General features: G+C 42.3%; 1 protein-coding gene across 7 annotated transcripts in view; it reads right to left on the reverse strand.

Moving 5' to 3' along the window:
- Window positions 1-684: 684 nt before the first annotated feature.
- The window catches only part of kmt2e (lysine (K)-specific methyltransferase 2E), a 33,296-nt gene continuing 6,382 nt past the window's right edge, over window positions 685-27,598 (reverse strand). Inside the window, exons 2-24 of one of the 7 annotated variants that reach the window (XM_079454925.1) lie at window positions 24,572-24,756; window positions 19,999-20,110; window positions 19,565-19,824; window positions 18,323-18,462; window positions 15,526-15,704; window positions 15,296-15,334; window positions 14,999-15,199; window positions 14,774-14,904; window positions 14,440-14,667; window positions 13,981-14,233; window positions 12,488-12,586; window positions 8,701-8,778; window positions 8,129-8,305; window positions 6,025-6,351; window positions 5,615-5,938; window positions 5,366-5,519; window positions 5,048-5,274; window positions 4,876-4,932; window positions 4,334-4,801; window positions 3,545-3,771; window positions 3,190-3,272; window positions 2,960-3,039; window positions 685-2,876 (exon numbers count right to left, since the gene is read on the reverse strand). In XM_079454925.1, the coding sequence (XP_079311051.1) occupies window positions 1,854-2,876; window positions 2,960-3,039; window positions 3,190-3,272; window positions 3,545-3,771; window positions 4,334-4,801; window positions 4,876-4,932; window positions 5,048-5,274; window positions 5,366-5,519; window positions 5,615-5,938; window positions 6,025-6,351; window positions 8,129-8,305; window positions 8,701-8,778; window positions 12,488-12,586; window positions 13,981-14,233; window positions 14,440-14,667; window positions 14,774-14,904; window positions 14,999-15,199; window positions 15,296-15,334; window positions 15,526-15,704; window positions 18,323-18,462; window positions 19,565-19,824; window positions 19,999-20,110; window positions 24,572-24,642 (4,938 nt within the window). In that variant the 5' untranslated portion in view covers window positions 24,643-24,756 and the 3' untranslated portion in view covers window positions 685-1,853. Of the gene's footprint in view, window positions 2,877-2,959; window positions 3,040-3,189; window positions 3,273-3,544; window positions 3,772-4,333; window positions 4,802-4,875; window positions 4,933-5,047; window positions 5,275-5,365; window positions 5,520-5,614; window positions 5,939-6,024; window positions 6,352-8,128; window positions 8,306-8,700; window positions 8,779-12,487; window positions 12,587-13,980; window positions 14,234-14,439; window positions 14,668-14,773; window positions 14,905-14,998; window positions 15,200-15,295; window positions 15,335-15,525; window positions 15,705-18,322; window positions 18,463-19,564; window positions 19,825-19,998; window positions 20,111-20,898; window positions 21,231-24,571; window positions 24,757-27,598 lie in introns of those variants that run through there. The other 6 variants (XM_079454929.1, XM_079454927.1, XM_079454926.1 and 3 more) reach the window with 6 other exon arrangements.

Here is a 27,598-nt window from a genome sequence, read left to right on the forward strand (position 1 = left end):
ACTGGTCAGGTCTACATCCCGTTTTCAATTCGACTTTTGGTTGTAGAACCTTCTAGAGTCATCCTGATTGGTCATGAAATCTCTTATTTACTCCAACAGATCATTAGCAGGATCATGAATAATCTGCTTTCTTTTCTGCAGCACTGAATTATTTTGTAAAAATGAGCAGAACAGGTTTGAATATTCCCCTCATAACTTACTCGCACAGACACAATCATTTATTTTGTACTTTCGTCACTTTATGTCTATGTACTGTATACGTACCACTTTGAAGGACTAGTTTACCACATACATTAATTTCTGTCATCATTTTCTTACCCTTCAAGTTGTTCCAAACCTGTAGAATTTTGAGTTTTGGGTGGACTATCCCTACCAAATGAAAGCCACCAAATTCTGCAAGTCCTGTTAATAAAAAAGCATCAATTCGGTAACAATGACATGATATAATCACAACAAAAGTGTTTAATCAATGACTTTGGATACTGACTGGATTTATATGATTAGTTTCATGGTACTTGAACAGAAGCCTTAAGGTCTTGATAACAGCAGGCTGGTCCTCAAGGCTTCAATGCCGCATCTCTTTGCCTTCACAGTTAAAATAAACTCCATTAACAACAAAACAACATCAAACGCATTCACATCAACACCCAATTCCCTCCCCAGTAAAACACACAAGACGCTTCGGTTGGTATAAAACTGTCATTACAGTGATTTATTATAATGAACGATGAAAATAGCCAACCTGTGCTGTGTCTGTGAACCCCTGTCCTTCACACACACATACACTCACACACAAACAGTAAAAAAAAATAAACAAACCAGAGAGGAAGAAATAAAAATAGTGCTACGGTCACAGAAACATTCAGCTTTTTTGCCAAGAGCACTTGTATTTACAACCATATTCCAAAATGGGGATGGGAGCGATTATACAAGCATAGAAAAGAAAAGAAGCCAATATGTACAACTGTTTCTGGAGAAAGCTGGAGTAACCACCTATACATTAAATTACACTTTCTACAAATAACCATTGATATTCAAAAATAAACCGCTTACCCCCCTGCAGGAAGGACCTTTCTCGCTTTCTTTTAAGCTGCCTCAGAGAACAGCACGCATCGGTCTGCGTTGTATTTACCTTCCGCCTCTGGCGTGGCTCGACTACGCGTGCGCAGACTGCACAAGCACACACACTCCTCTCCGCTCAAAGACAGACATTCATGCACACAGACTTGCTCACTCGCGCAAGTGCAGTCTCCTGGGGCAGTGAAGCGGCCTATCGGAAAGGTCTTCTCTGAATTTTTGCAGCGGTGCACAGTTATTTTCGTTACATGGAGGAATAAAAAAAATAATAATTCTGTATTTTTTCTCTATACAAAACCTTTTTGCTATATAATGAGCCACTAGATAACACAAATAACTGATGAGTGAATAAACAGTGACAAGAAAAGAAGGGAAAGGTGGAGATAAGATTGGAATGTCCCATTGCACTGCACTGCGAGGATAGAAAGGGAACCATTAGGAAGAGATAGGAAAGCGGATTAAAATGAATAAAAACATTAAAAATAAATCGAGACATCTGGAAAAGACAGGATGGCAGTACAAAGATATTGGAAGGAGGGCATTGTGGGTAAGTGATGAGCACCAGGGTTCATTAACCATCATCTTTTACACAGTCTAGTTGAACAGTTTCTTAATTCTTTTTAAAATGTCCCACATTCCCCACCGTGTTCCGTTTGCCGTTGTGAAAAGGTACATAGAAAATATTTACAGTGGAGCTGTGTTGCCTATGTTACACGGTGTGGCTCCGCCCCATCTCTGGATGAGTTCGTCTGGAGGCGGGTTCTAAGAAGGTATGGTCAGTGCCATCCTGTGCCTAGGTAGCCAGTACTGTGAAACGTGGCGGATGAAGGGGCAGGTCCTCGATTGCCACCAGTGATCTGTGAGACATTCGGATTGGCTGCAGTCTGTGGGGGTGGGGTTTGCGGCGGAGGAGGGGGAGGGGGCGATACAGTTTGCTGATAAGTCGAAGGGGTTACCGAGGGGTTGGTTGGTGCTGTTTGGTGAAGAAGAGTGGTTTGATAGCCACCGATGTTCTGGAAAGGGTGCGGCGCGTTGCTGGAGGGCGCCGGAGGAGGAGGCAGGAGGGTCGTTGGGTGTGGTCCTTGTTTGAGTGTCAGCAGTGTGCCACTAGTAGGCTGGGGTTGCTGTGAACTCTGTGCCTGAGGCGGCAGAGGAGGTGGTGGTGGCGGCGCAGAGCTCAGCAGCAGTTGATGCTGCATTGCTGGAGGTTGCAGATTGACATGTAGCAAGGTGGGGCCGGGCTGCGGGTGGGGAGGGGGATGAGGTGGTGGCGGGGGAGGCGCAGCATTGCTCTGGTAATGCAACGCATGATGGGTCTGCAGTAGAGACTGAGAGCCGGGAGGAAAGGGCGAGGCCACGGTGGGCTTGAATGCAGGAAAAGGCGTAGCAGCTGCAGCCGCCTGACTAGGGAAGTAGGGCGCAGAGGTAGGAGGGGCCGGGGGAGGAGGGGGCGGTGGAGGTGGGGCATTTTGAGGGTTAAACTGAGGGAAAGGAGCCGGGCCAGACGTGGCCTGGGTCTGAGGCTGATTCTGGAAGGCTCGCTGGCTGCGGTAAGGTGAACCTTGGGGTTGAGCTTTGGGAGAGTGAATTAGCGAAGGTCCAGCGTAGTGACTCTGGGAGGCACCGGAGGGCCCGCAGTGAAGCTTGTTGGGGGTTAGAGTGGCCGGTTTGGCGCTCGAAGTCTTGGTGCTGGACTGTTGGATGGACAGCGTCTGGGGTTGAGAAGGACCGCGAGGTTGGGTTTCACTGTCCTCATCCTTAGAAGGGCGAGACACAGTCTGGGGTGCTGGAGAACAGGGCTGTAAATGATAAATTAAAGATGTTATGAACTCACTAGTGCTGATATTAAATGATACTAGGCCTTAATACTTTAAATACATACTGCATGTGTTGAGGGGCTTTTACAACTCTTGGGTGAAAGAGATTCCTTCATCTGGGTATCCCCTTCTGCCTCTCCACTGTCTAAAAAACAAAGTAAATACAGGCAACACCAATTTAAAAAGCTTGCTAGGACAGATGTTTTTGAGTATTTTGTGTATAAATTGTCCAATTTCTACATCATTCAGGTTTGGAAGTCACAATATTAAACATCCATGATCATTTCAGGCTTGCCTGTTTCCTTGCGATGGTCACTCAACAACAGCGCCCTATGGTAGCCTCGCTCCCTCGCCTGCTCTACGGATGTGGATGATGTCCTGTTAATAAACATTGACATTATTAAATATACTTATTTTGTAAAAGCCCTATCCAGCAGCGTGAAATCATAGTTTGTAAAGCTCTATTGTTCACACTAAATTGGGCTTGATCGTTCTTGCTAATGACTAAATTGTCTTTGTAGCTCAGTATGTCTCCACAAAAATGTATAATAGTGTAATAATCCTAGTATTTCAATTAGAATGTCCTAACAAATCGTTTCTAAAAACAGTAAATTTGCATTGATGACAATACTCTATTTTTAGAGACATACCACTGGCCCTCTCCATCTCTCTCCTGAGTTGGGGCGTCTGGCTCTTCACTCGGCTGAGGTGTCCTCGGGGTCAGAACTGCTGCAAAAGCAGGTGGCTCAAGGGCCATTTCTACGGCAACAGGAAATACGTCCACTGGAGGCGCTGTTGAAACAGGGGAGCTGCACTCTCCCTTTGAGCCGCTTCGCCGTGCATCACGCTGACGCTTCCTGTACTCCAAGAGAGAGACCTAAGTGGAGAAACACAAGAGATTAGTTAATAAACAAACCCAAATAAATGCCAGGGATGTAATTGTTATTAACCCTAAAATATCTTAAATTTAATCATTCTGTTAATTGAAATAACATAAAACATAGGCCTAAATATTATTTGAACAAATCAGACTAAATTATATTTAGAAACACTGCCATATTTTTCAATTTTAAGTTATTTATTTCCAGTTAATAATTTTAGTTCTTATCATTTCATTTTATTACGAAGACTAGCGTTTTTCACACTGCCCTTCAACCTGGGTAATCTTCATTATAAACACCGCTTTCAACCCCAGGTAAACTCACGTTTCGCACGTGTAATTTGGAAGAGAGGTTATCCCCACATTTTACCCAGGTTATGAATACCCAGGGTAATCTCTTAACCCCCTGATAAATTATAAACAGTATTTATACAGATAACCCAGGATTCTGTTTACACTGTGTTTAGGATAACCCAGGGTTAACCATTTTAAGTGTGAAAAGCCCTAAAGAGTCATTTAGGAGACGTGTTCATTTGTAACATTACAAAATAAATCAGACCTTTTTCTTCTGTGACGGGTTTTTTGCTGCTCCTCCATCCCCACCGCAATCTCCGCTCAATGAGCGGGCGAAGGTTATGCCAGTGCCCTCCTCGCTGCAGGAAAAGAAGGGTGCCGTCTCGCTGAAGGGGCTGGCGGAGGTCAAATCTGGCCTGTAAGCTCCCAACTCCAAGGTGTGAGAGGGTGTGAGGTCTCTCAAATTAGAGTTCATTAAGGAAAAAGACAGGCCACCTCGGTCTGGACTCTTCATCCAGGGGGGGTAAGAAGTTACGGGTGTCTCAGATGTCGAAGCAGCTTCTGAGACTCCACCCTCGACCTCCATACTGTCATCCACAGCGGCATCCTGGGGCTCAAGGAGCGAGTGCTGAGGACTCTGGGACCCGGCAGGTTTTATAGACTCCTGCGGTTCTGTATCAGAGACTGACGTCCTCATGCTGGGAGATGCCAACAGCGACGGTGGCCGCTCCATCTGAACAAAAGCGAAACGTTAGATGTAGCAGTGATGCACGTTGTAGAATCGTAGTAGCAGAGAAAGGAACTCACATCTTGCGTGCTGGCCCTCCGGCTACCATCTGGAGAACTGTCCATAGATGACTCGCTCTGTGGATTGACAAGGAAATAAGCCTCAACACAATAAAATTGCTATTTGCATTTTTATGTCACATAAAAGTTTAGATGTGTCTGATCATTTTGAGTCCAGAATGAGTCATTTTACCTCCTGTTGTGGAGGGAGGCTAGGAATCTGCAAGGGTGTCAATGGTTCAGAACTTGTTTCCTCTGGGCGTGGCCGGGGAGGCGTGGCTAGCAGCAGGGGCGTGCCCGGTGCCTCTGTGGACTCTGTTCGCGTCGGGGTGGCGCATGGAGATCCGTATGGAGTGGAGGTCTCAGACATAGACGGATCGAGCGAACATAAGCGCCGTTTCTTCAACGGGGTAGGCAACTCTACGAGCACAAATTGAGAAATATTTGTAAAAAATTGGAAGCTTTGGGAAAACTTTAGAATCATTAGAATATGTTGCATGCATACACGCACCTGGTAGTGAGCAACTTCCGTTGAGGGGTAGAGGGCTATAGGACTCTCCATTGATGGAAGGACTGAGAGGGCTCTCAGTGGGCATCAGTAGAGATGGGTGTCCTCCTCCTGGGCTGGTAGAGCCCTCCTCTTCTAAAGCTTGCTTCAGCCAGCGCTAAACAAAACACAAAGAGGCATGTTATCCTTATTGCTCTTAACTGCATTTCCTCATAAGTACCTAACTAATAAATACATTTCCAAGAGTATTACCTTCTTGCAGGAGCCGGTGGTGGTTGGTGTTTCGGGCATTTCTCGCGAGCGCCTCCTGCTGGTGGGCACTCCGGGATTGCTAGGGCTACGGCTGGCCAAAAACGGAGACGAGAAGCGGATGTAGTGTTTGGGCGTGCTATAGACGTGCGAGCTGCAGGCCATGCCTGGAAGAGAGTTTAACTGCGTAGCCAAGACCTCTGGGTCACTGCTGATCCTCAAAGGCCTCTCAGGCGGCAGCTCCGGTGTCCGCGAAATTCCCCGCTCTGGCGTCCGCGAAGGTCCCCGATCCGGTTTGTCGACGCCCATCCACTCACTCACTAAGTGCTGTGTGGAAAAAACAATTTGCAATTGTAAATGTCTGTCTAAAAACAACCGTAATGTTAATTGAAAATGCTGGTTAAGAATTGAACCTTTTTAGTTTTGGGGTACTTCTGTCCACCACGGCATACTGGGGCGGGCGAGCTGCTGTGGGGCGGACTGGTGTCAGGAGCATGCGACATTGGCACGTCATACTCGGGTGCCGAAGTCATCTCTCCGTCATGAGTCTCTGACGATAACGGCTCCAAACTGTCGCCTGTGGGACTAAGCGGCAAGTCGGAGCAGGTGCTGACAGTGCGCGCTCGCCGTCTCTGCTGTCCGATGTGAGTGCGATTCCGTGAGAAGCTTTTCCTCTGCTTGTTACGATTCACTTTTGCCGGTTTGTGACAGGGCTCCTCCTTCACAACCTCGAGCATGGGCTGAAGGTTAGAGGAATACAAAAGGATTGATTTTAACCATAGAAGCATTCAAACTATTTTTATAGAACAATTGTTCAATTCTGTTTTGGTTGTTAATGATTATGCAAATGACCAAATAATGTATCCAAATACTGTTTTTCTTAAAATTTTATTTTATTCTTAAAATTAGGGGTATAAGAATATATTATGGCATTACATACCACAATATAAAAAGGTAAATTTGTGTAGTATAGACTAGGGATGCACCTATACCGATACCAGTACTCAGGTCTCGGTCTGATACTGTGCTCGTGTGCTCGTTCTCTCGTGTGCTTGTTCTCTCGTGCGCTCGTTCTCTCGTGCGCTCGTTCTCTCGTGCGCTCGTTCTCTCGTTCTCTCGTGCGCTCGTTCTCTCGTGCGCTCGTTCTCTCGTGCGCTCGTTCTCTCGTGCGCTCGTTCTCTCGTGCGCTCGTTCTCTCGTGCGCTCGTTCTCTCGTGCGCTCGTTCTCTCGTGCGCTCGTTCTCTCGTGCGCTCGTTCTCTCGTGCGCTCGTTCTCTCGTGCGCTCGTTCTCTCGTGCGCTCGTTCTCTCGTGCGCTCGTTCTCTCGTGCGCTCGTTCTCTCGTGGGCTCGTTCTCTCGGCAACGCATCTTCTGATGCAGAGTCGCGCGGAAAGTCATAAAATTCCCGACGCACACCACCAAGCGAAAAGAGGTCACACGCTCTAAATGCGCACGACCACGTTGACGTATTTTTGCCGCACGGACCTTCGTTTACCTGTTGAAAGTCGGAGGAGGCGCGATGTCAGCCGTTTGGAGATATTTTAAAGGGAGCGATGATGATAAAAGTCGGCAGACTGCAAACTATCCTCTGCTAAATTGTCAAGAGGAGGGGTGAGAAATAGCTTCTTTAACAAGCAATTTGATTAAACATCTAAAGAACCAGCATAACGGCAGGTTCAAAGAGTTTGCTAATGCTAGCACCGGGAAACTGCAATAACCAACTTTGGAAATTCTCTCGCTTCTCCAGCGTTTGCTGCAAAGACAACCCCCGGTCAGTAAAAACCAACAAAGCCTGTTCACGTGCTTGTCCTTCAGACACGTGAATGACAGATTTAAAATAAGCTGTAAATATATTTTGTTGTAAATATAACGTATTCTGAAGAAATATTCTCACCAGTGTTCAATCAGCTTTGACATATTTAAATCTGCATATTTGTGATATTTTTTACCTTTAATAAAGGACATTTTCCCCGTAATCTTATTAAAGATAGGCTTTGCTTCAGCTTTCAGTTTTTATTCTTAAATTTGATCAATAAATTAAACTCGAATAAGACACTATGGCTGTTACCAATCAAATTAAATAATTTACAACACTTACAACTACAACAATTACAACTACATTAAATAATGGCTGTTACCAATCAAATTAAATAATTTACAACACTTACAACTACAACAATTACAACTACATTAAATAATGCTTTTAGATTGTTTTAAATATTTTTACAAATAAGAAATGTTGGAAAGAATCTCTAAACATGAAAGAATGAACGAGTCGTCATTAAGTACTCGTATCGGTACTCTGTATCGGCAAGTACTCAAATGTATGTACTTGGTCTGAAAAAAAGTGGTATCGGTGCATCCCAGTATAGACCTATAATGTATTTTTTATTGTAACTGTTTGCTTGTTCCTTTTGGTTTGGCTGCAAACACATGACCTGAGTCAACATTTATAATAGTTGTCTTTTTTATTTTGGGGTTTTTATACAGTCTTTCTTAGGGTTTAAGCACACGTACCGGTATTACAACAGGAATCTCGGCCTCTGGTGTGGGGGGCGGCTCTTCTTTTATATCGCGTCCGCAGATCTCCCCCTTAGTGCCGATTCTCTCCAATGCCTGCTCTCTCCGCTTCTCTCTCTTCTCCATCCGAGCAAAGGCCTGAAGAATTGCCTCCATTTTCCTCTCTTCACGTGTCTACATGAATGATAGAAAGATAAAGATACGTTTAGTCTATTTTTCAGCTGACATTCGGGAACCCTGCTAGCCATTTAGCGCATCAGCAGGCCATAGCCAGCAGCAAAAGGGAAGAGAGAAATGGGACACTTTTCTTTTAGTCAAGGGGAATAATAAGACACCCCCCTAGGTGTGAGAGATGACATGTACGTTGTGCAAGACTCTCTCGTGTCCTGTTAAACATGAGTAAATATTTAAGGTCTACAGAGGTAGGCCATGTTTAGCAGCTGAGGCGGCATGCCTAGATGTCAGCCTCAGCATGGGGGTGGAAAATACATCACAGTGGTTAGTCTGGGGGTCTCCTATACATTAACAGGCAGGTTGGGTCATTTAAGGAAATAAAAGGGCAGGTTTACCTCCTTGTTTTTGTTTCTCAGAGCTCTGCAGCAGGAAGCCCCTGCGATGTGACATTGGGACTCCTCTGCCGGGCTGCCCTGAATGGTGCCGAAAGAGACAGCCATCAGGGTTTAGACATGCAAAGGCCTTCAGCTTGCTCACATTGCCATACACACACTCCTACATGTCAGTCTAATTCATGTATGGGGTAGTATGGCTAGGGTTTAGCGCTTAATTGTAATGATACGGTGTGATTGACGTACCCCGACAGGATGCCAGTTCCCAGTAAGGTCCCATTCTATGAGTTTTGACACACACAAAAATAGAGCCTACAGTGGTTCCTTACATGTGCAAGTCTCAAACCAGGAACCATTGATATTAGCCGAGCCAGTAGGAAAGAACATCTCAGTCTGGCTAGACCAGAGCCGTTGAGAGAGTTGCATGATTCATGGAGCCTTCAGATAGTTCCAGGAAGTTCGGTTTTCTCTTAAAATGCTTGATTTCTTTTCACTTTTTTACTCATTAAATAACTTGGGTCTTTAAATGGGTTCAAAGTTCTTCACAATCGTTCTGTTTGTCTCCATGCATTACTAATAACTTCCGGGAACTAATGAGATACTCCATGAAGCGCCATTGATGACTCCAATTGAACAGTTTTTCCACAGCAGAGTTGACACAACTCCCTCTCTCAATCGCTCTGGGCTAGACCAGCACAAAAAAGATTTTTTGTTAGTAAAGTCATGCTTATTCATTGAACAATACTACCTTCCCTTTTTTGTCGCGTTACATAGAAACCCATCCTACTTTCATAGAGTAAATATTTATGTAAATCAGTAAATATTTTTATGAATAAAATATTTTCATTCGAAAATAACATCAATAATAAAGATTAATATTTATTTTTAAATATATCAAGAAATACAAAGTGATATAAATTAATTAAAAAATATATCTGATTAGTTTATGAATAACATTTTCTAATATAAATTAAAAGAAATTTCTAAATTGGGAATATGATTTGTAAACAAAGAGAATGATGTGCTATGCTATGAGTAGGTTACATGGTGAAAACATTTTTTCTCATTGTTCACTAATGGATTTGCACATGGTCCGTTTCATCCTCACTTTTTGAAATCTGATATCTGAAATAAATATTTAAATAAGGCCTATATCGCTCTTCCAGTCGTCATGTGGTTGCTACACATACATTTAATAATATAAATATTTATATAAATAAAATATATTTCTCAAACAGCACTGTGGTTAATTTGCCCGTTACCCCCGCGGTGGTAACAAACTGCCACTGTCACAGCCCTAGTGGTCAATTTTATTTTCCTTTTTAGCTTTACATTTCAAAGGCTGCTGCAGAGGTTCTGGGAGTGCAAGGAGTTCAGGCAGTACTGCTAACAGGGCTGCCTGCCCTTTACAAAAATGTTTCCATCCCCTTATAAGCAGTAAAGGAAAGCACACTAAAGCTCACACAGGTTTGGCCGTGCTACTAGTTGTACATAGATACGAAAAGCCAGTTTTGTCCTGGGTCTCGTGTACTAAAACATGTACTTTTGAAATGTTATGGATGCCATACGTATAGGGGGAATGCCAAAAGGACGGACAGGCGATCAGTTCAGACAGACCAGATTTGTATGGGACAGCAAGTTTGCATGTCTGAGGTCTGTCCTAATGTACATGGAAAACAGTATATTTTTCTCCTTATTCGGAACACAGAGTCACCAGCTGTTTCAAAACCTAGTAGTATTATAAGGGATCTTATATGATGACTGTTCCAGAAGTAACTGTAGATTCAAGAAAGTTTTAAGGCGGCATATCACGTATAAATAACAAACAAGGTAATTCCAAAATGCACTACGATAAACTCAGTGAAATAATCCTAGACCAGCCAGTTTAAAGACAAAGTGAGAGAAATGGCGAAGCTGTAATCTGTAATGTTTGACTAACACAATTTCAGTTTGAAACTTGGATATATGCAACTAGATGCCACATTCAAGCACTACAGGTACGTAGACGTGTCCGCCATCTTGGAACCGTCCGCTTACATCACTCACAGTTGACTAGAAGCCCCTAACACTGCCGTGCGCTTCCCAGCCATGGCTATAAAAGCCACAGGGATTTAAAATCCCGAAAATGGGATAAGCTTTCCTTCTCGTCAAGTGTTAGTGTAGCCGATATAATGTTTCAGTTTACACAACAATAAATGTGTTTTCTTAATCATAAACAGTCAGCTTGATTTTGAGTGTTAATGGACCTGCTTGCACCGTTCCAATATGGCGGACGACCTACGTATAGCGACCTATAGAAACAGATGCTAATGCGACATCTAGTTATTTATATCTATGGGTACCTTTGCTTACAGGGGTTGAAACCAAATTATGTCAAACTGACATTTCCTGGAAAATTGTATATAAAAACTTAACTAATAAATCATTAAATAAATCATAAGCATGCCACTGGGAATCAGATATGATGAGGCGGTTTGGATTTAAAATGTATATAAAAGTTATTTAAATATGACTAATAAGTATTTATAAACTATAAATATGGATATAAATTACATTTGAAAGATATTGTTATATTATAATAAGCAAACAGAATGGAAGTTGACTTCAAGCCAGTGCGTGCATTCGACGAAACTTGTCTATAAGATATAATTAAACAATATGTAACAAATTAAAATTATAAATACAACTGAAAATGTACTAACTTTATATTTATGTGGAAAGTAATATGTACCACCATATTGTTACCTTTGTTTACAAACTCTATGGCAACACACTTTGTCAAGTCTCACGTTTTCTTCACCTTTCTTTAAAACACATGAACGCAAACGGCGTTCAAAATGTATATCTCAAGGCTAATTCACACTGCCCAGAAAATCACTAACATTGTCAAGTTGGCAGGATTCAGAATACTGGGAAAATAACAGTTACATTAACACCGTCCCAACAAAGATGGCAACAGAAAAGAAGCAGCGTGAAAAGCAACATTTTAGTTGAACACTGTTTAAATATATTGTGTAACTAACTAAAGAAAAAATCTGCCAGGAAATGTTCTACGATGGAGCAAGGTCGCTTCATTGTCATTAAAAATATGATTTCATCATAAATTCTTGCAGAGGTTGTTGGAGTTGGAAATACCACAGACTGCTCAAACATTTCGCAACCAGATTGAACATGTTCAGCAATTAAAAACAAAGGGCTGGTATTGCAACACTTATCTGACAAAACACAACAAACGTGTTTGCTGGCATTTGTTAGGGCAGTGTGAACTAACCTATAAGAACCTCCACATCTTCCATAGACAGGAAGACGGCTCATTAGGTTTTAAAACCGAGATACAGAGTACAACTGTCATCATCTTTAGCTTTTGCTCCCTGGTTTAAGCAACTTTGTACCTACAACAGAAAAAGAATGCCAGTTGCAGATGAAACACAAAGTCCCATTTAAAGGCCCACCGGGAGGACCAAAGAAGCTCAATAAAAGCTGAAGTATAAAACAATAAGAACAAAGCAACAGGGAGGAGTGCCCTTGCGCTACCCTTCAGGAGGTTAAACTACAGAGCGACAGGAGAAGAGAAGCATTGGCGGCAGCAGCGATATTAGCAGGAGGTTCAGAAGGGGGTGGAGGGGGGACAATAGGAACGGTGGAGCATTCTGGGAACTGCCCAAATCACCACACACGAGGTGGCAGGAGGCAGAGCGAGGAGGGGAAAAAAGACAGGGAGGGTGGGGCAGTAGCGTTTCCATGGCGACCGTGTTTGCCATAGCGGCCCTTTTCCCCTGGACGCACTTACCATTTTCCTCCTCCTCTCTGCAATCTGCTCCTCTGACTCCATCTCTACTTCATTGCTAACAGAGGTTTTCTCTTCTAGATCCTCTATTAACTCAGGATCCTGCAAGAGGGGGAGAGTGGCCTTTATCAAAGCCTGACTACAGACCAGGAGTGAGGAGCGTTAGAGAGAAAGTGTGGGAAGGGTCGGATCGGGCCTTAGATCTTAAGATGGGCGAGATCAGATCATACTTAATCTGTGCATTAACGCCACAAATAAATTAACAGAGCGGGTACTCTCTGTTGAATGATGTCACCCACTTTTCTCGGGATGTCCTGATTTGTAGCTTATGAGGAGCAGGGCGGCAAGATCTAACACTGTGCCATCCGCTGAAATAAAAGCACGTAGGAGCGAATAAAAAGAACACATCTTTTCAGGTGATCGGACGGTTGTTATTAGGGCTGGAACGATTCTTCAAGTAACTCGAATACAAAAATAAAATTCTTTGCCTGGAAGCTTCTTTGAAGCCATTTAACTACAGTACACACGGAGCATTAGGACTGACGCACAGGCCGCTAAACCGTGGACACAGAAGAAGCTGCAGAATAAATTACAGAGGGCAGGTTTTAATTTCTGCTGACAACCGCGAGACTGCGACAAACACTGTGTTGTGTGTGTTAGAATGGCGAGAGAACATTGTGCTTAGTACGTTCTTTTTCTTTAATCCGAACTTTTAGACTTCAGCCGGCAAAGTTTATACTGTCTGACGAGTCCGCGTCCCATAATGTGTACAGTGCGTTTTATGTATACATATTTACCAGTGTAGCATGCATGCAATACAGTTTGGCAGGTGCATTAAACCGCTTGTTTGTTTGAAATGCGTAGCTGAAGTTAGCTGTTAACCTTTGATATTATTCTTTTTTTTATATATATTTGTATCATATCGCATTTTGAATGTAAGAAAGCAGTGGAATGTACTAAATGGGTTTAGTTTTCACAGATATGAATGTAGGCAATTTCACCAATAAAATGTAAATTTTAGTACGTATTATCAGAATACTCGATTAATCGATGGAAAAATCAGTAGAATAGACTAAAATAATCGATAGCTACAGCCCTAGTTGTTATCAGGACCGGGCCGGAGATGTGAATGATCCGCATATGAGTAAAAGATTATTAGAATGACTGAAAATATCCAATAAAAAAATCATGCACAGATTAATATGACACAGATAACACATGCAAACATAATATCAGTTCGGAAGAGATTCTCGCTCATGCAGGGTTCCCACACCTTTTGAATTTCTATTACTCTGTCCAGTTTCTAGAAACTGGATTGTGATAAAAAAAATCTATTTACAGAGACTGGAACAACAAAGAACCATTTAAGTATATTAAATCATAGGTAAGCATATGTGTTTTTTACTCACAACTCAATTTTATTACATTTCCAGGTTTTCCGTGAGAACACTGGAAAGGTATTTAAGCAGAAGTGACTTCTTTCAAGTGAACTATACCTGATTGTTAGAGATAGAGAGGCGCAGAGGAGAGAGTTTTCTCTGTTTGCCATCAATGAGCGTTTTTCCTTTGGAGCCGTCACAGTCCATCGTAAGGTTCTGGTTCTGTCCGCTCTCGTCTGGAGCCGGTTCTCTGTGCGTGCGGCCGCGGCGTCGCAAGCTAGAGCCCAGGTTTTCCGTAGGCTCAAGGTTTTGCTTGAGCACGGGACATTCCAGATTGCCTTTCGCACAAGCACAGTCCACCTTGTATTTACTGCCCAGCGACACATGGAGAGAAGATAAAAGAAGGCATTAATTCTGAAGTCGTTGGGAAATTTTCACACAGATTTTTATTAATAAAAGCATTATCATGCTAGCAAAAATACCGTAGATATTGAAAGAGCAGGAGATGGACTCCTATATACAGTATACACACATGAATGGGAGTTACAACAAGTGTCTTCCTGCGAATACACTCACCAGCTGCCGTAGTCATAGTCAAAGCCGATGGTGATCTCGCTGCCCTTCGAGATGGACCTCAGAGAATAAATGTATAAATGCAGCATGCCATCCTCGATCACGTGCCGCACCTCAGCGTTAGGGGTACAAGAACGTCGGATGAATCGGGCCTCGTTGCCAAAGCTCCGAGCATCCACGCACATTTCCAAACCGTCAAACTTTGAGTAGAACAATACGAACGGGTACGGCCTTAGGGAAAAACAAAATACATCTCTAATAAAAAAGAAACACTTGAGTACGCGAGAGATCAACATTCTACACTGGTTTCAGAGACACGAATCGGCCTTTACAGTACCTTTTAAAGAAGTAACCATTGGCCTCAAACTGCTGACGCAGCATGACCTTCCCTCTGTACTCGATTATGAGGGAGTCAGCAGCCAAGTCCCGCACGGCCTTCAGAATGCACTTGTTTTTCTGTATGCAACTCTTTGAGGGAAGGAGATAGTAAATTTATCATACAAAACTGCAAAATACACACCAAAATCAGAAAGTGGGATTCAAATAGAAAACTGTCTGATACCTCTACAGGTGGTTTGAAGGCTGCGGTGTGTGTGTTATAGGCCAATGTCTTGCCGTCTCGGGCCTCTTTGACTCGAAGCAGTATCCGCACTTCTTCACTGTACTGGTTACTGCTGGCCTCCTCGTAGCGCTCCATCCATGACTTCATCTTATTCTCCCAAAGAGAGGGAGGATCTGATGGGTCGCACTCAGGAGCTGAGCCCTGGGGACGCAAATGCATGACAGTCAGTGTGGACATGCGTGACAGGCGTTTTTGACCAGTCTTATAGCATTTAGAGACTCTGTTATCTGTAATCACCTTCACTCTAGACGATTTTCTAGAACCTTCACGGAATGACTAAAAGGCAAAGACCAGACAGAATAATGTTACAGAGCCTATTTCTCCTTTCAAATTAGTTTCCTAATTTTGTAGCAAATATAAAGATAACATGAAAAGTCATCACAATAAGACAACAAACATGTAAAGCAGAAAAAGTCAAATATGATTTCATTTAAATTTGTAACAAATTAAAGTGGTAATTTCAAAACCTTCTTTGCTCTGGCCGGACCCGGCGAATCCTTTTCTCCGCTCTTCTTTCGCTTTTTATCGGGCTGTTTGTTGCCAAGTCGCGCTGTGGTGAGCGTGATGCTGGTCGGGGTGTGCTGAAAAGCTGTGTACAGCTCTAGTGGAACCTCATCGCCACTTTCTGTAGCACTGGTGTCCCCATCTGCAACATAAACACAGTACATTTAAAATATATATATATTGCAGGGAGGGAAAAAAACAGCAATGTATTGCTTGTACCACAACCCCCTCTTTCTTCCCAAAAGGCACCATTCGCCCTTCTTAAGATCACAGGGGTGCAGAGATAGAGATCAACCACTATTGTCCAAGATGTTTGTTAAGTTTATTGTGGGTCGAGTACAGTGGGTGGGGGTGGGGGGTTAAAGGTGGCCCCGATTGGTCAATTTGAATGTATCGTATTAAGTATAGTCACATGGTCAAGGAATGGATCAAATGGAAATGTATTCTTGTAGTCTTTTTTTTCTACTCCAGGAAGACTCTTATCTGGTTTTGTGAGCTCCTGGGAGCTCTCTCTTTTCTTCTGCCCCATCTCTTCTCTCAGACTCATCTTCTTCTACACTTCATCTTTTCTATCCTCTCAGGTAATATCACATACATTTAGAAACTGATACTTGTATCATTTTATGCATTCATGTAAAGAGTAAGTGTTGGTCGTGAGTAGGACCTATGCGTAGGCAACGCGCTGGTTTTTCTTTGTACTTGTGCGTCACTTTCCATGTCGAGAGTCAACGACCACTAGGTGTCACTGTTCACGCGCGTGCGTTGCTTGTGTAACCAAGACAAGAACCGAGGAAGAAGCAGCTCGTTGAGTTTACGCTGTCTGAGAAGCATTAGCAGCAGTGATAGCGGCAAGTAAACACTTCTGTTCAAGCTTAAGGTGTTAAATACTGAAGAACGAATTATTTACTTGGATAGTTCATTCGCGATGGCGTTTCAGTAAACATGACGCTTTTGCGTGGTTTTTGACCTTCGGGAGGGGTTCAAACAAATCAATCACAGTGCTTGCGGTCTGGGTTTAGTTGACGTGTTGTTACATTTTGGAGACTATAAATAACTCCTATCATCAATTTCAGTCTGTTATTTAATACTTTCATTTACAAATCTGCAGACTGGTGTTGGGTTAATGTTAATATTTAAATGCTCCATATTGCAATCCAAAATAGTCATGATGTTATAGCAACGCTCTCCCACATATTTAGATATCACCACTGCTTATTTCCGTTGTTTGTATAAATTGCAGAAGTGGAGAAATGAACTAGAAATACAGTTTTATACCATCTTGCTGTTAACATTTCTTTAGTGATTTTCGGCATTCATACCCTTAAACAATAATTACTACAATTTGTATTTTAATATTAATCAGTGTTTTATATTATTCAGTGCACATAATCAGAATAGTTCATGGTCTGCTGAAAGTGTAAACAACCACATGAAGAGTTCATTTCAGATAACCCAATGAAAACAATCATTAAATATCAAATCATGTTTTCATGTGTCATCATGTTCCTATTGTGTAACTTATCTTTATAGAGTTATGATTTTTTAATCAAAACAACCCGACTGCTTAAATGATATTACTTGAAATGCAAAGTAAAAAACATGGTTTATGTTTTTTAAAAATTCATTCTTCACGTTTACATTTAGTTCACTTTACGCAACACAGGATGCCTGTAACCATAGTGACAGATCTAAATTTAAAGATGGCACGGTTATCAACCTAAAGTATTGTTTATTTTTACACAAGAGGTTGCGTTGTAAAAACAACATCAGCTATGATACTATCTGCAATGTTGTACTGAAAACCAAAAGCAACACTAGTGTGCGTACAGTATGTTACACAAAGATCTGGTGTTGGATTATGGCGTCTATGATAAAAGCTTGTAGACTATATCATTATTCTGTAGAGCAGCTATTGTGAACATAGATCGGCTGTGCAAAACATTACGAATACGGAGCAGTTTACCGTCAACTCCTTGCGCTCATCAGCAGTTACAGGGAGTGACAGGTGACATGACGGAAAACTGGTTTTCCAGTACGGTCCCTTTTACAACAAGGGCTTCTCCATAAATGCAATGATTTCGGTTGTCACAGTGTTAACGCACTTAACCCATATTATGTTTCTTGGGTCGGCACAATTTCTTTCAAGGCAAACAGACCAGTGTGCCTTTACCTGTTGCTTAGTAACGGTTGTGTTGAAGTAAGTCAGAAATGCGCAGGTACATCTAATATTGATTCATAAATTGAGTATGTGCGCTCAATCGGAGAAGCATTTAAAATAAAACTTGGAAACAGGCTAGGGATTTGACATCTTTACCACAACGTCCAAAGACTCACAGACCAAAACAGAGAATTTCGCTGAAAGGTAACATCCCTGCCTCCTAAACCATCGGACATTCAACCTTAAACCATAAAGATAAGAATACTAACATTCTCTGAAATCAGTTTGACAATAAATAGGCTTGCAGTTGTAATGTCATATAATCTCCAGCAGATGGCAGTGTAGCTAGCTAAGATATTTTTGCTTCAGGAATTATCTACTGGTCTACAGGAGACCATCTTACAAAACTGCGCTTAAACAGATCAGGACAGGTATATGTTTCAAACAACACCTTGTGCAAGCATTAAAAGCAACCCTTTAACCAGATTCTGAACATGTTTCTCTCGAGTTGTATTGTGAGAAACTGCAGAAGTGGCATTGCTTCGGCTGTGGGAAGGGTTGAACGTGTCTAAAGGCGTGTTTGTGTGCCAACAAAAACTCACCAGACATGTTTTCTCGCTTCCTGGTTTGCAGAAGGATGGCGTGCTCTCTATCCAGCGTGCGGGGCTGACAGCGTTCACACAGGTAGGTCTCGGGAATGTGTTGCCGGTCGATCCCCATGCAGTCAATATGTTGCCAAACACTGACACAAAATCCCAAAGAGTTAAGTGTGAGGAGAAACTACTGAATGAAATCAAATGTACGTCTGGTGTAACACGACCATAAACAAAGAACTGACAGGTTGTAACCATTCAAATATTTAATAACCTGTCTAAAAGTGTATCAACATTAGGTTCTCATCTACATTTCACAATGCTCTTACAACACAAATCTTTAATAAACAAATACAATCTTATTCAGATTTAAAGAGTAGAAAACAGGTAACGTCAAGGAGATGCTGCAGATCTCTACCTTTTTACAACAACATTATAAGTGAACTTTCTATTGAAGTAATTCTTAAAAGGATAGTTCACCCAAAAATGAAAATTCTTTCATCATTTATTCACTCTCATGTCTTTCAAACCGGTATGACATTTTTCGGCAAAAGACAGAAGATTTTCTAAAGGATGTTTGTCACCAAACGACATTGGACCCCACTTCCATTGTATCGCAACAAAACCCCTGAGACATTTACCCAAAAATGAGGAGTCCTACAGGTTTTGAACGACATCAGAGTGAATAAATGATGACAGAATTAGTATTTTTAGGTAAACTATTCCTCTAACCTGGACATTTACGACTAACCTACAAAGATAATCAACAACCATAAATAGAAATGAGCTTTTAATAACCATAGTATATTCATTTTTAAAAAGTATGTTGAGCCCCATGTCTGGTCTGTCCCGTATTAACATATAACAATATTTCAAGTGTGTTTATTTGAGATTCAAAGTTCGAGTTTAGCTTTTTAGTTTAGAAATGAATAAGAAATGACCTCAAAGACACACATCCTTAACTACATGAGCCCTGAAAATAAAATGAGGAAGTATATCTAGTTAATACAATTATTAAATATGTTTATAGGTTTTACTAGACATTCCTGCACCCACACTTTTTTTATTGGATTAAAAAAATATATAACAGTATGTGCTTACAAACTTAATGAGCTATCCACCTATCCTACTTTTTTTACTTACGTTCCATCACAAAACTTTAAAGCCCATCTATAAATTTAGTTTTAAAGAGATTTGACCCTTTTTGGCTAGTTTAGAACCAGTGCCAAGTGACATTATAACATTTGGTACCTGCACTTATCGCAGCAGATCATGTAGCCATCATCGTGGGTGAAGCCGCAGATGCAGCGTGTGATGTCAGCACCGTAGCTGCTGTCTTCCGAGGTGCTGAGCGTGGTGCCACGCGACGCCTCGTCCTGTCCGCCCGGAACGAACAGGCCCTCGCTTGCCCGGCCACCAGACACAAACAAACCCTCTCCCGGCCGTATCAGCACTGACGGAGTTGGGGAAGCTGGCGGGGTGGGTGGGGGTCGCGCCCCATAGTTATGGTCCTTTGGAGAGCATCGAAGGAAGAGAAACCATTAGAAAGCGGAGCGAGTCGATGAGATGACACAAAAAGTAAATGTGCAGGTCAACACCGAAAGGGTGTGTGAGTAGGAGGGCGTGTTTGCAGCAATTATAATGACAAAATTACGAAATGCGTGTTTGCCGGGGGCGATACTCACAGCGTAAGGCAGACCGATGTAGCCGTGGGAGTGGTGGGACCCACTGCTGTAAATCTGGTGAGGGTAGCTGGACTTCTCCACTACCACGGAGCTTGCCTCCACAGATTCTGGTCTACTCCACGCACATACAAACAAGCACAAAAAAGAGAGGCAGGAATAAGGAACAAGTCTGACAAGCTGTGTTTTTCTTTTAGACAAAAAACTGGTTTGGCAGCAGTGAAACAAAAGAGAAAGGAAGAGAGGGGATTAATGAAACCTGTAGGAGAGAATTTCGGCCACCAATAAATGAACACATACGTTTTTGTTTGTATCAGTGGACACATTTACACCTTTAAGTACACTGCAGGACGCATTTAGGTACAGTGCAGGACAGCCATTTACATAATCTCTATAGTGACCTGATATCTGTGTACGTCAGAGTGTGTGCGAGTGTCATGCCCTCATCTGATCCCTCACACAATCACACCTTTGTAATCTAAGATTCAGACCTTTTACAAACCTAAAGCTCATCTCCATCACACTAATATCTATATACACTTTACATGGCAATATAAACTACAGATCTATAGTATAACCAGAGATGGGAGTATTTGTGTGTGGCCAAAGGATGCCAGGACGAGCCCTCAAGAGCACAGATTTATACTCACAATTTATGTATTACTGAATTTCTCTTTCAACAAAATCTACACAACTGCTTCAAGGTCATGTAGCCACTTTGATGCCGGTATACAAACAAATGACCAGACACCAACACCTTTGAACAAACAACAGTTTAGAAGCCACACTTTTTAACTGCATAAGCACGTGGCGTTTCCTAAAGACTAACTGTGGCTGTGTAAAAACAAACATTTCAACGCTTCTGTAGTTCCTAAAATAACAGAAAGAACTCCCAAAACTCACCACGAATAAAGATATCTGCAGTGTAAACGGCACAGGAAAAGCACCCCAAACAGACCAGCACGCACAACACGCCTGCAGCGTGTCCTTCTTCCTGTCTTTCGCTCACTTCTTCCTCTTGTTTATGCCTCATGCCACACGGAGAGTAACTACCTGCTTGCTCGATCCCGAAGATCACCTCGTGCTGTCTATCCATACCTCACGTTCATACTTCCTGATTCAGTTGGCGCTTTGCAGTCCAACTGTCAAAGTGAAAGTGTGCTGAGGGGTGGACCCTTGACAGGGAGAGAAAGAGCCGGTGTGTATGTGTGTGTTTGTGCACACACAAGTCAAACAAGAACAAGAGCTCTTGCTCAGAAAACGGCCCTCACAGGCAGGCGATAAATGATTAGCAGGTTTTATTGATGCCTTTACGTTACGGTGTGGTTTTCGCCGATAAGATTATCAACGCGGGACAGGTGACAGGCAGGGGGATTTCCTGCGCTTCAGTGACAAACTCTCTAGTCTCCTTTCCTAAAAAGAACTAGCTGCCTGTCTTGACGGGGTTGCAGATGAAAGTAGGTGCAATCACAGAAATATCCAATAACACCGCAAAATGACACACATCAGCTTGAAATGAATCAAATGAAAGTTTTGTGAAAGTTGATTAAAACTTTCGAGATTTTTGGAGCTTTGGTGTGCCGAGCTTGTATAAATTTTTCATAATAAATGTAATGAATACCATTAATACAGCTTTGCAAAGTAGGACTGTGGACAATTTTTTATTATAATGGGTTTGAATGCGTCTCTCGTTGTAGATACGGTGTAGGGCTGCTCGATTATGTCAAAAATCATAATCACAATTATTTTTCTTATAATTTAACATGATTACTTGCTGATGTTTGAGATATATAATTATAATAAATATTATTATTATAATAAATACTTATACAAACCTGTCTTTTAACTTGAATTCAAATAAAAATATATGGAATAATGAAAGGCTGGAAAATCGATAAAAGCCTAAATTGATGATTACGATTAATTGCACAGCTCTAATGTAAAGTACCGGCTAGCAGCATTGCAGTTACACATTTTATACTGTAATGGATTGTGATTGACTATCAATGTTTCAACAACTGAAAAAACACTCTGAAAATGTTCCATGATGAACTATATTGTGGCTCTGTATCTTCGTAGTTATAGTTCGGTGTGGTATTATAGTCTTAAAGGGGTCATATGGCGCAAATATGTATTTTACTGTGGCTTTGGTGTGTTATAAGTTGCCCATGCATGTATTAGACACTTAAAATTGCATAAAAGAAAGTGTCGGAACAAAAGATGCATTCTATCTAAAAGTGAATGCTCACCCAGACCTGCTTGAAACACCTTGTGCAACCACACCCCCAAAGAGCTATGTCAGTTCATGGTTTATATTTGACTAAGACTGCCCAAATGTGTACGCAAGTAAGGTGGGCGTACCTGTCAGTACAATTGCTTATGAACCTGATGTTCTAAATATGGTAAGAGGCGTTACATTTCCATCACACGCTTGCAGTATTCAACCAATCACTACGCACTGGTTAACTGGCCAATCATAGCACACCTCACTTTTCCTAGCGTTGAACTTAGTAAAAAATCTGATGTGTGTAAAACCTAAATTTTACACACTTTTTATAACTTTATAGTGATTGTCTGGGAAGATTCTAATTCTCCGAGATGTTTTTATACTAATACATTTTATGATGCGAAGTACAATCATTTAAATGGCCTGGAAGATACTTGTCCACACGTCAGTCAAAAATGTGTCTATTCCTAAAAGCTCATCATAGAATCAACGGAACAAACACAAGAGGCAAAGAAACATGGCTATCGGGGGTGCCAAACATCATAAGATAGAGAGCAAAGAATAAACGAGTGAACAGTGAATGGCGTTGTAATTGAGGCTTTAATTAGATGTAACGGGTATGCATGTGCTAATCATAGCCCGCAGCTCCAGAGACGGCTTAATATGGAATAGACACAATTCACGCACCTGTTGAAAATAAGCGAGAAGACAAATCGGGCACAGCGAGAGACAGCTAACTTTTGAGGGCTCACATTTCCCTTTCATTACGTATCCAAATGAACGCACGTGTCATGTGCGTCTTGTCTTAACTCAAAAAACCCTCCCCCAAGCACCCCAGACATTGTCAGTCAAAGGCTAGCCGCGCTGTTTAGTGGGATTACAGCAGGCATTTCAGGTCCAATGGCATTTTAACTGACTGTGTGTTGACAGCAGTAATGCACAATGCCTGGTAACCATGGCAACCTCTGCAGTAGACCCAGGGTGGGCTGACCCTGACTGAGAAGTAATGTCAAGAACAAGCGAAAAGGCACGGAGACGTTCGACACTTGGATCAGATAAGGCATTCGGAGAGGCATCTTGCAAAGACAGACATAATATAACATTTTGACATCTTTTTGCCGTTTCAATACTCAATGAGTGGAATAAAATCTGCTTGTCGCGACAGGCGTACATATTCCTCAGACACTAAAACCCCAGACGGACGTAAAGCCACACAACAACACACCCTCTTAAGCAGGTTAAAGCTCCAGTGTCCAGCTGTCACTCAGTCGGTCGCTATGACGACAGGCCCTGCGCAGTGCAGGGAAGAGAGCCATGGCAACACAAAGTGACGAGGCAATGGAGCCGAGGGCAGCGGGAAGAGGCTCCGCGTTTAAAGAGGAACGCGCTGTTTTCATTTAAGCGCATGCTGCAGAGGGGAGGGGTCTGCTGTGTGGATCAACTCGGATCATGTGATGTAAAATCTATTGGGGTATTTGTCTTTGCACACTGAAATTAACGGTGGAAATTATTCAAATTAATTAAGATGAAGGGAATATTTTAAGACATTAAATATAAATTGAGTGTGAGACTTATTAACAGCTAAACAGCAGATTAAGGGACAGCTCACCCAAAAATAAAGAATGATGTCATAATTTATTCACCCTCAAGTCATTCAAAATCGGTATACGACTCTTTCGTCTGTGGAACACAAAACATGTATTTTGAGAAATGACTCTGTGGATTTGGGTCAATATAACATAAGTCAATGTGGCCAAACAGATCTCTTCGATCTATATTTTGTTTTGCAGAAGACAAATATAGATGTTTGGACTGACATGAGGGCGAGTAAGTGAAAACTTTCATTTGTGGGCGAACTATACCTTTATTGAGAATAATTTTATTAAAAACATATTTTTGTTAAAACAAGCCTTTTTGTTATATTATGGAACAACTTCCTGAACAATCTTCATGACGTTTTTTGGTACATTTTGGAGCATGAAGACACCGTCTCCATCCATTTCCATTGTAAGAAAAGAGCAGTGTAAACCTTCTTCAACGTATCTCTTTTTGTGTTTCAATATACCATAAGTGTTACCATTTGTGTAACCAAGGGTGAGTTGACATATTCTCCTTTTTAGTAAAAAAAATTTCTACATAGATGCAACAACAGCTGAGCACATCTTCTCGAATGAGAAAGATGGTGATAAACGTCTAAGACTGCGGAAGCGGTTGAGATGACAAGTGGTGGAAAATATGACTAGAAACGTGTTTCTCTCCGCTGATGCAACCATAAAAACGCCAAAATGAAACAAAAAGGCAGTGATGATGAATCAATGTGAGAGGACAAACAGGAAGCGATCGACTCACTCTGAGCCTGCAGCCATGTCCAGGTACGAGGTGTTGGCCGTGTCCACCCCTACTGGGATGACTATGCTCATGACGTTCTGTGCTGGGAGTCTCTTGTCCTACTGAGTCCAGAGCACAGCAATCCAAAACACTGAGGCATGTCAGCCACAGCACTCATTGCACACATCTAAGTGCATCCACGAGGCCTGTGGGGAGAGAAGAACACACGGTTATTGGTTGATAATCTACTTTCATCCCCATCGAGATACACATAGCAATATAACGTGAGCAAGGGCACTTTGGGCATATTGCGAAACTGGGGTCATTAAAGCTAAACATTGTAAACAGGAAATTACTCGTTTCAAAGAGCAGCAATGATTCACAAGAGAAATATGAAGCCATGAGGAATAATATTATTCGCGCAAAAACCAAGGGCTTCGGTTAAAAGGACTTCCAAATGAAAACAATTTGTTTCTTTCAACTCTAACAGATAAACAACTAGGCTTGAAGCTAAGGGTTTGTGTTGCGCGCATGTTCTGGCCTGGTGTTTCAGCAGCGTTCGTGTGTTCAAACATGCCCTTCACAAGACATGGAGGGGAAGTGAAGATTGTGTGGCATTGCACCGTGCAAATGCAAGTCGACCTTTCTAGAAACAGCTCACAAGCAACAGTGACTCCACATGGCCACAAGGAGGAGCAGTTGCGTGCTCGCTCACGGCCACCATGAACGTGCACGAGAGAGGAAATACAACATGGAGGCGGCCTTTCAACATTTTCCACTCTCATCTATAAGCGTCTGTTTGAATTGCACACCCTGTGCGGGCACGAAGACGTGCTCGCGCATACACAAAAGCGAGTACAGCTGGTGTGAAAAATGAATGCGTGTTAAGAACCGGGAAACAAAATGGATGAAAAGATTAATGATTAAGCGTTGGATATGTCAGGCAGAGCGAGATGCAAAGAAGCTTGGTTGGCGGAGGCGGGACTTGACATTGACAGACAGCAAACGATGGCCAACCAGGGGTTGCGTTCGGAAGTAACGTTTTAATCCCTGCCAGAGAGGCTAAATATGTCACATTGACACACTTCCTCTGGAAAAACAAACAGGTTGGCGACAAAAGGAATTCAAATGCGTGTGTATTTTGGTGATAAGTGGGATTAGAGGAGAGGCCAGATGCTGGGTCTAAAAATGAGATTGGAATGTGGGGGCGAGATTGTTCGGCCACAAAGAAGGAAAGTATGATGAAAATGTTTTTTATTTACGCATTTAGCACAAATACATGTACTGTGCATCCAGTATATACAATTTATCAGCGCAAGCAATAGGAAATAAACCCATGACCTTGACAGAAGCCCCACTTTCTACCAGTTGAGCCACAGCAACTAGGATTTTTGTCACCACAAATTTCTGGAATGGCTAAATATATACAACAAAAAGTTAGTTTTTCTAACCTACCATTTTGGTAAAGTAAAAGTTGATCGATTTAATTTACATTTAAATAGGACAGTAACAAAATCATGTCACGCTCCTAACATTTAAAATTTCTCTACAGCTACTAAATAAGTGTCAGTGGGTTCTGACGATTCAAAGGGGTCCGATGTTAAACATTCTTCAACATTTATTTTGGGTTGTGCAGAGGAAAATCAAATGACATGGAGGTGAGAAAGAGTTTTGGATGAACTACCCCTTTAAATCACCTATCATGTCAAAATCAGTTCTTGTGATCCAGATCTCGGCAGATTAATGTAACATGAATTTACATGCCACACAACAGACCGCTTGACCTGCGTTGACATGCCCCTTCAGTCACACACCTATGAAGGCTGGCGCATCATCTTAATGTTTTGAAATATATTTAAATGTGACCGTCAAGTGCACATTCGGCCTGTCTGAGTCCAGACTTTGTGCGAGACCGGTCCATGTGCCCTACGTTAGAGCATACGGCCAAGAGAGAGGCTAATAAACCAGGCCAGAAACTCGCTGAGCTGACAGCTGTCAGTTTCAGATCTAATAGTAATGTGTTTTTTTTACCATCCTGTGGTAAACACTAGTCTCATAATGCATTCTAGGTAGGCAGCCTAATTCATTTTGGTGTTATGGTATCATGCCCTCTTGATAACAAATGCAGGAAGAGAGCAAAAGAGAGACAGTGAGCATTGTTTTATGTAATAAACTAATTTCCCTCCAAAAGCATACTGTCGTCTCTTTCCAGCTTTCTCACACAAAGTCTGTTCTTCTTGGCCACAGTAGGGCAATCCTGACGTCACTGTTTAGGAATGCACGCACGCGCTCTCTCTCTCTTTCTCTCCGAAAGCACACGGATAACCACCCTTTCCCTTGCGTATGTCCTCTGAGCGAATGGCCAGACGTGCACTCTTTCTTCCCTCCGAAAACGGTCGGGTACACGCATTCAGCAGAGGCCCCCCACCCCTAGAAATGTACAGAAGAGGTGTGGAAAAATCCAGTACAGTAGAGCATTCCTGGCAAAATCTGAGTGTTCAGACCGCCTCTGACACGCCCATTTCCTTTCAAAGAGCCGCCTGCCACTTAAAAGCAACACAGGCAGCGGGGGAAAAAAAGAGAAGAAAACGCTTTCATGCCCTACCCGGATTTCTTTCCCTCTCCTCTGCACTTCCTAAATAAACCCTTGACACTTGGGGGCGAGAGGGAGGGGTGGAGAAGAGCAAAGAGGGAGTCGAGGGGGGAAGCTGCGGAATACAGACCCAATTAAATGTCCGTGTGAAAAGAGGGACCATTTAAAGACCCTGAGCAGCTTTAGAACACAACGGACAACAAAAAACAGAAGATCTAATAAAAACATTGGCAAGCATCAAATATCCTCCTCTTTTCTCCCTCTATCGTCCTGTCCATATCCACCGGCTCCCAAAATATCCACCTATTTCTCTTGGGAATGGACGTGAGGTACACATTTTGGCCCAGTAAGGGCTAACAGAATCCATCTAGCCCCTCCACCCTTTGGTTCTTTCTGTATGGACACAATGTTGTAAGGGAAGCTCCTCCTCCTGGCTGCTCGCTACAGCAGGCAGG

Source organism: Barbatula barbatula (assembly GCF_947034865.1).
Source record: "Barbatula barbatula genome assembly, chromosome: 4".
Classification (NCBI taxonomy): domain Eukaryota; kingdom Metazoa; phylum Chordata; class Actinopteri; order Cypriniformes; family Nemacheilidae; genus Barbatula; species Barbatula barbatula.